This window comes from Myxocyprinus asiaticus, chromosome 27, assembly GCF_019703515.2.
Source record: "Myxocyprinus asiaticus isolate MX2 ecotype Aquarium Trade chromosome 27, UBuf_Myxa_2, whole genome shotgun sequence".
Taxonomy (NCBI): Eukaryota; Metazoa; Chordata; class Actinopteri; order Cypriniformes; family Catostomidae; genus Myxocyprinus; species Myxocyprinus asiaticus.
In genome coordinates this window covers 351,044-363,594 of record NC_059370.1, presented here as the reverse complement: position 1 = coordinate 363,594, position 12,551 = coordinate 351,044, and the positions used below count along the sequence as shown (strand labels likewise).

Sequence of the window (12,551 nt, the reverse complement as noted above, 5' to 3'; positions counted from 1 at the left end):
AGAGTTGGTGGTGTTAAACTGTCCTTCAATCTTGTTCCTGTACTGGCATTTTGCTGTTCTGATTTTCGGAGGGCATAACTGGCTTGTTTATGCTCCTCCACGTTCCCGGAATTAAAAGTGAAGGTCCGCACATTAAGTGCCACACGAACATCGCTATTAATCCATGGCTTCTGGTTCAGATAGATCCGTGTTGTCTGGTCGGAACAACGTTCTCTACGCACTTTCTGATGAAACACATTATGCTATCAGCGTAAAGCTCGATGTCGTCATCAGAGGCGGACAGGGACATCTCCCAGTCCGTGTGATCAAAACAGTCTTGTAGCATAGAGTCTGATTGGTCCGACCGGCACTGGATCGTTCTGAGGGTGGGTGCTTCCTGTTTCAGTTTCTGCCTGTAAGCGGGCAGAAGCAGAATGGAAGAGTGGTCTGATTTGCCAAATGGTGGGCGGGGGAGGGATTTGTAGCCATCCCGGAAGGGAGAGTAGCAATGGTCCAAAGCCCGGTCCCCTCGTGTGTTGAAACTACTGTGCTGGTAGTATTTTGGTGCGACTGATTTGAAATTGGCTTTATTAAAGTCCCTGGTCACAATGAACGCGACCTCAGGGTGCGCGGTTTCCTGCTTGCTTATAATCCCATACAGTTCCTTGAGTGCCCGGTCTGTGTCGGCTTGTGGCGGGATGTACACAGCAGTGATAATGACCGCTGTGAATTCCCTCGGTAGCCAGAATGGTCGACACAGAAGCATGAGAAATTCCAGATCAGGAGAGCAGAAAGACTTGATAGAATGTACGTTCCTCTGATCACAAAAGGATTTGTTGATCACAAAACATACACCACCACCTCTACTTTTACCTGAGAGGTCTTTCCCTCTGTCCGCTCGGTGCACGGAGAACCCCGTGGGTTCAATGGCTGAGTCTGGAATCTCTGCAGACATCCAAGTTTCCATAAGGCAAATAATGCAGCAGTCCCTCGTCTCTCATTGGAAAGAGATCCACGCTTTCAGCTCGCAGAGCTTGTTATCCAGAGACTGAACATTTGCCAGTAGAATACTGGGTAGCAGGGGTCGATTTGCGCGGCGTCTTACTCTGATGAGAACACCGGCTCTGTTTCCCCTTTTCCTCCTGCGTTTCCGCGGCCGTGCAGCACAGACAAAGGGCTTCGCTTGCGTGTTTGTAAACAGCGGGTCGGCATTGAGGAATTTGAAGTCCGGTTTACGGTGTGTAATTGCTGAACCAATGTCCAAAAGTGTTTGTCTGTCGTAGACAATAAGTCAGACAACATCCAAGACAAAAAAACATAAGAATTGTAAACAAAACAAACAAAACACTAGCATGTTGTGTCGGAGCTCGCAACGCAGAAACCATGGTTAATTTTTGTAAGGGTAAACAAAACAGAAGTCTAATAATTTTCTGTTTAGGCTCACAAATGTAAAAGAAAAACAACAACAACAAAAACAAAAACATTCTAATGACTTGATTTATGACTAAAAATAATATTGTAAATTACCCATTTTATGCCAAGTAATAGAACAAAAAAATCAATTTAATAGAAGTAAGGGTATTGGTATCGGTATCGACGATATTGGACTTGAAATTATTGATATTGGATTGAAAATAAAATAAGTGGTATCGCCCATCCCTAATCTGCACATTTGATGAAGTTTTGTCAAAAAAAGAAAAGATAAGAAAATGTATCAAAAAGTTGATTAAAAACAAGCAAACTTTCATAATCATTACCACAAACATGTCTTGAAATCTCAGGTGATCAATCATCGCTTTCTTTTCTACATGCCCTTTAAATGGACAGATCTTCCTTTTTATACTGTGCACCAGTATCAGTCAGTGTACTTGACCATACTACAACATCATCTTATAACAGTTTTTTTTATCTTGCAAAGTAAATTAACAATCTACACTCAGTGAGCTCTTTATTAGGAACACCTGTACATTTACTTATTCATCTGATTATCCAATTTGCCAGTCGTGCAGTGCATAAAATCATGCAGATGTGGATCAGGAGCTTCTGTTAAAGTTCACATCAACCATCAGAATGGGGAAGAAATGTGAGTCAGTGAACTGGACCGTGGCATGATTGTTGGTGCCAGACGGTCTGATTTGAGTATTTCTGTAACTGTTGATCTCCTGGGATTTTCACACACAACAGTCTCTAGAATTTACTCAGAATGGTGCCAAAAACAAAAAAAACATCCAGTGAGGGGCAGTTCTGTGGATGGAAACATCTTGTTGATGAGAGAGGTCAACAGAGAATGGCCAGACTGGTTCGAAATGACAAAGTCTACGGTAACTCAGATAACCACTCTGTACAATTGTGGTGAGAAGAATATCATCTCAGAATGCCAGTGTTGGGAAAGCTACTCAAAAAATGCACTGTAGCTAGAAAAGCTATTAACTAATCAACAGAAAAATAAATTAAGCTAAGCTAAAAGCTAACCTCACAGAAAGTAGCAAGTTACACTAGAAGCTACACACCAAAAGCAGCTTGCTACATTTAAGCTACTTCATGCACAGAGCATAATGTCATAGTCAAAGCATCTAAAATACTAATCACATGATGTTTATCTAAGCCATGGTACAGTATAGTGCAATACAGTATGTTGCAATATGAAATGTATGAGCATGTAAATAAAACAAAAAATGTCGATGTCAATTCATATTTATACATGCTACCTAAACAAAACCCATGTGGTCAAAATGAAAAATCACTATTTTTACATTAAATTTTTTCACATTTATACTACTACATCTACAAAACCAACCCCATTTGAACATCATTTCCTTTGCACATTCCTGTATAAAAATAGTATACATACAGTATACTATTCATCTTATCCTATAATTCTAACTGTTGTATGTCTGTAAGTACTAGATTCTTAGACTCAGATGAATGATTCATTTGTGAGTCTGACATCTTTCGTTCTCATTCAAAACTGGTGATAAAAACACAGGTGTGATGTATGATGTAGCAGTGTAGCTCTTGTCAATGCTAAGCCATTACCTAATCAAAAATATAGCTTTGCTACTAAAAATCTGCTTGATTTAAAAACTAGCAAAGCTACCACCTCGCTACTCAGAAATGTAGTTAAGCTAATAGCTTCGCTATTTGTAGCAAAGCTACAGCCTATCACTGCAGAATGCAAAACATGTTGAACCTTGAGGCAGATGGGCTACAATAACAGAAGACCACGTTGGGTTCCACTTCTGTCAGCCAAGAACTGAATGCTGAGGCTGCAGTGGCTGCTTTTCTAAAGTCACTAGGATCCCAGAAGATACCTTTCAGCACATTGATTTTAAAGTTCCTTTTTCTGCCAGTATTACTGCCACTGCTTTTACTGTTTTTATCTTAAAGCATTCTGTTATCTGATCTTACAAAACCACAGTTATTTCATTCAGCTCAACCTCTTGGCTGTAGAAATACAATCAACTGATAAATAATTAGTAGCCATGCTACTTCAGACTTTCTATTCTTTAAATGTAGAAAAATAAATGAGTAAATATGCAGTATAAAGAAATATGAAAGAATAAATGAAACAACATAAATGAAGTAAAACATGATGTGTGTTTGCTCTCTTGAAGCTGCACACACACTCAGACCTCATATGGACTACTGTTATGGTACATATGTGGTGCTTTTTATGCTGCTCGTTTTGCGAATTTCGACTCAGTTATTAAAGTTAGAGTCTTGAAAAGTGCCATTTCACATTTTACTGCAAGTTGAAATTTTGGCACTGCTTCGATGACTACTTAAAAATGGCTAAATGCCAATGTAAAATTGAAGGCAGCAATTAAATGATCAGAACAGACTGCTGGACTCCTTTTGGCTTCACTGATTAAATGTCAAATGCTGGTTTTAGGTGTACGGTCTAATTTTTTGATCTTCCTGTTTCTTAGAAATTATTAACCAGAATCCCAGCGACAGTGATGACGGCATTCTGGGCTCAAAGATCGCCATGTTCTCCACCATTGGTGCTGGTTGCATCATCTTCCTCATCCTCATAATTTTTCTGGTCATTCTGCTCATCAAGATTCGCAAGCGCTCACGGAAGCCTACGCAGCCCCGATCAACCTCCCTGATGCTCAGCACCCTCACCAACCCCAAGATGATGGGCAACACCAGCTCCGAGCCCAGTGACATCATCATCCCGTTACGGACAGAAAACAATTACTGCCCACACTATGAGAAAGTGAGTGGCGATTATGGTCATCCGGTCTATATTGTACAGGAAATGCCGCCGCAGAGTCCGACCAACATCTACTATAAGGTATGAAGCTTCATGAGAGCTGTTGGACATTGTTTTTATTGCACCGACTCTCTGATATGGAGACGTCCTTAATCATTCACCAGAACACAAATAATGGACGGAGAACCACAGGACAAAACAGAGAGAGGGACATTTGTTTTGTGGGAGCCTGTAACCTCAGTCTTTCGCTCTGTGTGTCTCTCTTTCTCTTATATTTTATTTGTATTACTATTTTTTTATTTTTTTATTTTTTTTTTTCACATTTGTATTGTTGCAATGCAGTGCATTTAAATTCTCCTGGAACAATCGAAATTGAGTTTCCTGCATATTGAGCAACCAGAAGAGCGTTTTCCATTTCAAGCAGATCCTTTGGTTTCAAACAATCCCTCAGGTGTAAATTCAGCCTTTTCACGCTCAGGTAACAGGGCACAAGATGACAAATAATGGTGATTGTCCCCTTCTTATACCTAATATTTGCCTTACAAGTTTTAATCAGATTCTTGCTCTTTCTCATAAAGATTCATTTGCAGTTTTGCTTCAGGCTTCAGTTTTATAGTGTGTGTATTGTATGTAATAATGAACATTTCTTGATGTCACTTTAACCTCTGTGTTTTATTGTGTGTATTGATCATTTGGCCCTTGTGCTAAACCAGCAGTTACTGCACGTTAATGCAGGCCGAGGAGAAATATTGACATGTGGAGGGTAAATGGGCAGTTCATCCAAAAATCATAATTACTCACCAAACCTGCATGACTTTGTTTCTTACATGAAATTTAAAAGAAAAATGGCCAGGCTGGTCTTTTCCAAACAGTGAAAGTGAATGGGGTACTGGGGCCGCTAATATCCAAAAAGACCAAAGGGCCCCATTAAAATATTGTAAAACTGCTATATTCAACAGCTTTGTGTGAGGAAAAGACATAAACTGAAGTCATTGTTTACTAAAAAAGCAGTTCTCACATCAAATATGCTGCCACATCAGGTTTGAGTAATGGCACTTTATTTGATGCGTGAGGTACTGTATTGCTGTGAATAACGAACAAGCTCACACAAAGCTGTTGTATTACTGAGGAAAACAGCGAAAGACCTGGAATACAGTCCAGATGTGGAATGAACTACTGTTATAATATCTTAATGGAGCTTTATAACTCCAGTCCTAATTCACTTTCTTTAAATAAAAATGAGTAGTCTTGATATTTCATGGAAGACAGATAGACACACTACCGTTCAAAAGTTTTGAAACACTTACTCATTCTTTATTATAATTTTTTTTCCACATTTTAGAATAATAGTAAAGTCATTAAAACTATGGAATAACATAAATGGAACTATGGGAATTATGTTGTGACTAAACAAAATCCAAAATAAATCAAAACTGTGTTATATTTTAGCATCTTCAAAGTAGTCACCCTTTGCCTCTTGACATTTTCTCAACCAACTTCTTGAGGTATCACCCTGGGATGCTTTTTAAACAGTATTGAAGGAGTTTCCATCTATGTTGGGCACTTATTGGATGCTTTTCTTTATTATTTGGTCCAAGTCATCTATTTCAAAAACTTTTTTTTATTATTAAATTTTAGTTTTATAATGAAATAAATTAATATGGTGGCACAATTATATTTTTGTCTACAAAACTAATTTCAAACATTTAAGCATAAGCCTTCAGATCAAAAGATTTTTAAGATCATGAAAAACATTTCGGTCAAGTGTTTCAAAACATTTGACTGGTAGTGTATAAATGAAGAAATGATGATAAAATAAACTGTTCCTTTGATGCATCTTGGTTTTCAATAACATATATTGCAAGTATTTCACTTCAAAATGTGGATTTGTTTTGAAGTGCACTTTTATGGTTGATGATACAAAATACAAAATGTGTTAGAAATTCTTTTGGCCGCAGTAGATATATTTGTGTCTATCAGTGAGCTGGACTGCAGAATGTTATTTGCACGTGAGAGTGATGACAAAATTACTAATGCAAAAACTCAGAGTGTGATGCATCTAAACAAGTCAGTTATAAAACGACTCATATAATACATACAGTATATACTGTGATGTAAGATTTTGGTTATACTGCCCACTCCAACTATAAATTGCCAGAAGAGATATAGTAATGTAGCGAAATGTCTTTCTGTCTAATTGTTTTGGTCAAACTTGTCACTAATGTGACACTTGTTACATTTATTGTGTTTCATCATCATCATCATCATCGGGCGGGCTTGTTAGGCGCGACAATACTCTTCCACAACTTTCTATCCTCTGCCAATCTGGTGACCTCTTGCATTAGATGTTCTTTTTCCAATTCCAGGCCTAAGTTTTCTCGATATTCTCGTTCATTCGTAGACAGTGTCCGATAAAATGCAGCTGTCTCGATCTAATAGTTGAGCTGATTGGAATTTGGCCAGTTTTCTTGTAAAGTTCTTGATTAGTCATATGAGCTTCAGCTTGATTGATGCCCAGCATGATCCGATAACACTCTCTGGCAAGATGTCGAGTTTGTGCTCCAGTGCCTCAGTGAGCACCCAAGACTTGCATCCATAAAGCAGGACAGATATGCAAACTGCATTGAAAAGCTGCATCTTAAACTTCACTTTCGGTCTGGGTGATCTCCGGATGGTTTTGAGTTTGGTAAAGGCAGCCCAGGCGAGGGAGATTCGATTCTCGACATCTTTCTCGGTTGATACTATATAAGACCCCAGATACTTGAAGTTATTGACAATCGCGATTTTGTTTCCATCGATGACGAGTTGTGTTTGAGTTTGGGATTTGTCGTTAAGTTGAATTTGGACGGTGTATTCTTTTTAACTCAAGCCCTACCACGGCAGCGTTTTGCTGGTTGGTAGAAAGTTGTTGTTGTGCCCGAGTTTTATCGTTTTCAAAAAGTGCAATGTCGTCCGCGAATGAAAGATCGTTCAGCTTACGTTCAGGTGTTTCTTCTATTTTCTTTGCGCAAGATTGTTGCGGTCATTGACTTTTTGGTTTTAGAGATGTTTCTTTGTGTGTTAGGTATCCAAAATCGCCTGCAGATTGTTTGGAGACATAATCTATGACTATTATAAAGAGAAACGGTGCTAGAATGTCTCCTTGTAGGACTCCTGTTGTGATGATGAAAGGTTCTGACAGCTCACCTCCAACATACACTTGACTTGTCGATTGATTGTACATGACTCTGACAGCACTGACAATTTCTGCTGGTATTCCATAATGACGCAAGATGGCAAACATCATTTCTCAGTTGATCGAGTCGAAGGCTTTCTTGAAGTCAATAAGTGTGATGTACATTGGGATGTCTTGTGCGTTTGCTCCCTCCATGATTCTGCGAAGAATGTGGATTTGTTGAGCACAACCGCGACCTGTTCTGAAGCCTGCTTGGTTGTTTCAGAGCAGTTTGTCGATTGGGTCTCGTATGCGGTTGAGTAACACTCGATTGAAGACTTTGGCTGCTATTGACATCAAGCTGATTCCTCGATAGTTTGTCATAAGTTGTGAGTTTCCTTTCTTTGGAATTGGGTTAATCAGACTTGATGTCCATTGTTTTGGTGCTGTAAGCTGTCTGTATACCAACTGACAGATGATGTGTAGTTGGCTTACCACAAAGTCGCCTCCGTCTTTTAGCACCTCGGCTGTCATTGCATAGTCTGGGCCTGGTGCTTTATTTCGGTTGAAGGTTTCAATTGCATTGTCGACTTCCTCTCGAGTTATATTGCCTAATGGTATGCCCGAGGTGTCGGTTGTTGGTAATGGGCAGTTTTCAAGGTTAACTTTCAGGCTCTTGTTGTTTAATAGAGCCGAGAAGTATTTTGACCATTCGCTTAGGAGTTCGGACTTGGAGCTGGGAATACTGCCATCAAGCATTCGAACCATGTTGGCGGAAGTGGCTTTTGGTTTTTCAGTGATGTAATTTACTAGCTTCCAGACTTTGCAGTACTCGTGGTGTTTGTTCGCTAGTTCTAATGCGTCGAGCTTGGCGTTGATATAGGCATCATTGTCTGCTTCGAAAGCTTGTGCGACTTGTGCCTGTACATTTTGTGCCTGTACCGTTTTTTTGAGTTAGCTTAAATTTCGCTTTCAGATCTCCTTCTTTGGTGATGAGCTGGAGTGTGGTGTTGCTGACCCAGCTCGGTTGTTTAGATTTTGGCCGTTTTCCGAGAACTTTTTCATTTCAAAAAACGTTTGAAAAAATTCAGTGCATTTGCTCTCTCTTGAATTTCGTCTTGTGGTTCTTGGATTGCCGCTTCATCAAAGAGGGATTCAAATCGGTTTTTCACTTCCATGTTGAATTCGTGTGTGAATTTTGGGATTTTCAATTTCTCGTACATGAAAGTGCATCTAGCATTAGGTGGTGTCTTGCTAGATCTCAGCGCAAGCTTGAATTTGGCACTCACAATCTTGTGGTCTGATCCGATGCTGCAGGTGTTGTATATACGACAGTTCTTTACAGAAGTCCACCACTTTGTGTTGAACAAAATGTGGTTGAGTTGGTAATATTCGCCTTTTGGGCTGCTGTAGGTGCACAGCCTTGTCGGTCGGTTTTGGGAACCAAGAGTTGGCTGGTTGAAGTCTCGCCATTTCACACATGCGAATCATTCGTGACCCATTGTCTTTGGTTGTCGTATGATAGCAGTGACTGCCTACAACTCTTGGGTTTGTTGTATGACTGTCAGTACCAATTCGTGCATTAAAGTCTCATGCAAGAATGGTGATCGTGTGTGGTGGAATTGACTCGGTTAGCTCAGTTAGGTCATTATAAAACTCGTCTTTGTCATGTTCTTCGGCTGTCTCTGTTGGGGCGTACGCTGAGACTATGCATACTTTTGGATTGCCCTTGATATGTGCGATTATTATGTGCTCCGATTTGACCGTGATTGAGGTGGTTAACTGAGCAATCTTGCTGTTGTACAGAATGGCTACTCCATGGCAAATGGATGACGAGTCTGAGTGTGCCAGTGTCCTGTTGCTGCGTTGTTTGTGTTGACTATGGCCCACCGTATTGGATATTTTTTGCTGGTGCTCTTGGAGTGCTACGATGTCGATTTCGTATTTCTCGCAGTCGGCTATAATGCGATTGATTTTGTGCATGATGAGTTTGCTTGTTTCGGTGCTGATGGTATCGTTCAGCTTTCTCACGTTGTAGGTGGCCATGGAGAAGTGCTTGTTTTTTGGTTTTGGTTTTCCAATCTTTGCATATTTTTCAGTGGCTGGCAGATTGGTTGAACAGCCACCGTGGACCTTGATAACCTGAGCGACGGCCGAGCCAGTATGTTTAGAATTTGGTTGTGTTTTCATATTGTTTATACTACGTAGATTTTCCTTATTCCAGGTAAGACCATGATGGGATACGAGCCCTCATGCACGGACTAGCAGTGGGTTCGCCTTTCCAAGGTCTCCTTTTACTTGCCTAGCCCTACCCTCAAAAAGCCTTTCTAGGGTTAAACCCTGTACTTTCCTTAATGAGGTTTAGTTATTACCGCTGCGTCCCAGTAGTACTCACGATAGTTTCTCTAGCTATCGGTCCCCATAACCATATTGATCAGAGATCTTCTGGTAGGTTATCCAACTAGACCCTTTCAGATCAGTTTAACATCATGATCAGGACATTTTGTTTATAGAGTAAGATTTTGGTCTCGGGACAAAGGTCAACGTCTAGTCCAATAAAAGAGAGAGAGAGATACATTTCTCTTTAACATTTCGTCATATTATTTCTACATCAGTGTTTGTTTATGTCCAGAGGGATCTTCTGTGGACATTAAAGTGTAGATTTTTAAGGAGTTTTGACACATCAGTGTCTTCATCATTGCTTTTCATAAGTTTTGTGAATGTTTAATTTGAAGTCATGTCTTGTCCATGTTATTAACAGTCTGGAAAATGGAGAGAACTATACAGTATACGTAGAGGGAGGATTCAAGCAAGAGTATGTAAATATGTGGATAAATGTAAAGGAAAGAAAAGTTAATTTTCACCTGAGCCTGAGGATTTTTGTAATGCTGATTTTTTTTAAATAATTGTCTTTTAAACAACATTTTGTATTAATGGCATTTTTGTCCTTTTTTCTAATGAAACAGCAGATAATTGAGCACTCTGATGCGGCTGATGACAGTAACTGAGCAAAGTGCCACAGATTCTTAGTCACATTATTTTATTGTTGTTCACTGGAAACACACTTCATTTGTCTTCATCATCGCAGGTGCTGCACATCTTTTGTGGAAGCCAAACACTGAATTATTACTGTTGAAATATTTGCATCTTAAAGCTGGAAATAATGAAATGTCATTATCTTCTAAAGGACCACAGACAGCAACAGTAATTGTCATTTACCTGCAACAGCACATCCGGCTTTCAAAATCAAGTAAATTGAATTACACATACTGTAGACGCCCTGTATATCATATTATTGTAGCATGTGATGGTTGATATAGTTTAGATTTCAGTGTTATTAAATCAAAGCGTGTCTCCCCATTAGACATAATGAGAATACACATTCAGGAAATGTATGAGTTTATTATTTCAGTATCATTGTTCCTCTGCAGGTGGCTTCTGAACTACAGGAATTACTTGAAAATAACACTTTCTTAGTGAATGCAATTTTGTTATGTTTTATTGTTGTGCACACTCTTGTCTGTCAGGTTTGATGCTAAAAAACATTTTTCAATTGATTTGCAAACACATTTTTTCCCCATTTGGAGTTAAACATACTGGAGAAATTCTGTCCCTTACATTTACATATTTTTTTCCTTCACAATAAGCTCCAAATTGATCATATTTTGTCTTTTCCAAAGCTGTTAGTGAAGTGATTTGGTTATTTTCATTGTTTCAAGTGTTCATTAGATGAAATGTTGTTTTAAAATCTCTGTTTTTGACACAACATCTACTGTATGTTAGGCCCAATGTTGTTTTGGAAATGGTTGATAAAGAATGTCTTTTAAAAAACTGAATTCAGTAACATTTCAAGTTTAGCACAAAGCCCTCTACATTCATTGAACATTTGTACAAAGTCTCTGTCCCCTATATTTTATGCTTGTTTCAGTTGATTTTGTCATTGTTTTAATGGAGACAGAGCTCCACACACTAAGTTTTGAAACATGATATTGCTTATTGACCAATACATTTATACCATGGAATTCTGTTCTGACTTTTCTCACTTTTACCTGTTTGTAAGTTTGCACAATAATGAAATGAAGCATACAATTATAAGAATTTGAAATGTAATGCACTATGCTACTTTTTTTTATAAAAGGTAAGAAGAGCTAACAAAAACCTTTGTAATTAGATTACAGTATTGGTGTCATGGTATGAAATGTTCATGGTATGATAATCTTCACAAAAAATACAGCGGTATCAAGGTGCCTTGCTAAAATGATTAGAAAAATACAGCAATGAGTCGTCTGACTGGATGATGGCCTAGGATGTCACAGTGAATGTCGAGTACAGTTATATGTTGTTAATAAAGTAACCACGATTAATTTTGTGGTTACTGTAAATGTACAAAAAAAATACCAGAGTGAAACCATGATTACTGTAGTAAAACCAAGGTTGTTTTTTCTAAGGGAAGGTTAGGTTTAGGGGTAGAGGTGTATGTAGTGTGTCTGTGGGACTCTAAATAAACACAATAAACACACTGCAGTGATGCCCATACTGTATGTTAATATTTAAATATGGGTGCAAATAGTATCTGACACTATTTGCACCAAGGTTGGGGTGAAAATAATATCTGCCACTATTTGTACTGGGGTGTAAATAGCATCTGTCTTTTTTTAAACACAGGCAGCATTACAAATTGTAATACTAGGGGTGTAACGATTCATCAATCTGGATTGTTGCATCGATCCAATAACCAACAATCCAATGTTATCGATACAACTCGTAAATATCGATATAGACATTTTTTAATATGTACCTTTATTTTAATACTCTCATGTCAGCCATGTCCGTACGCATATCCGTCAGGTGATGAAGAAACCTTATTACATTCATTTCACTTTATGAGCGCTAAATACGCTTTTCATGTGGGACAAGGATGTGCGCAGGGTCTGTGAAGCCAAATTGCGCTCTGCTATCCATGCACGTGTGTCAACAGGGCTTCCCGCGAAATGGGAGCTCCATTGACAGGATCTGTGCGAGCACGTCAACCAGGCGTTCTTAAAATGCAAGCTCTCCTGACAAACGCAGAGCGGCTCACATGCGCGATTAATTTGGGCTTCCATCAATATCATTGCACATGCGACCCATTTGAATTTTACATGATAATTTGCTATTTTAAAGTACCATGGAGCAGTTCAACCATCATGTGAAACGTCT

The 12,551-nt window shown here is 38.9% G+C and overlaps 1 protein-coding gene across 1 annotated transcript in view; it reads left to right on the top strand.

Annotated features, from left to right (window-relative positions):
- Positions 1–12,272, top strand: part of LOC127418167 (ephrin-B1-like) — a 148,774-nt gene extending 136,502 nt beyond the window's left edge. The window contains exon 5 of the mRNA XM_051658609.1: positions 3,909–12,272. Within this exon, the coding sequence (XP_051514569.1) occupies positions 3,909–4,285 (377 nt within the window). The 3' untranslated portion in view covers positions 4,286–12,272. The remainder of the gene's footprint in view (positions 1–3,908) is intronic.
- Positions 12,273–12,551: the final 279 nt, after the last annotated feature.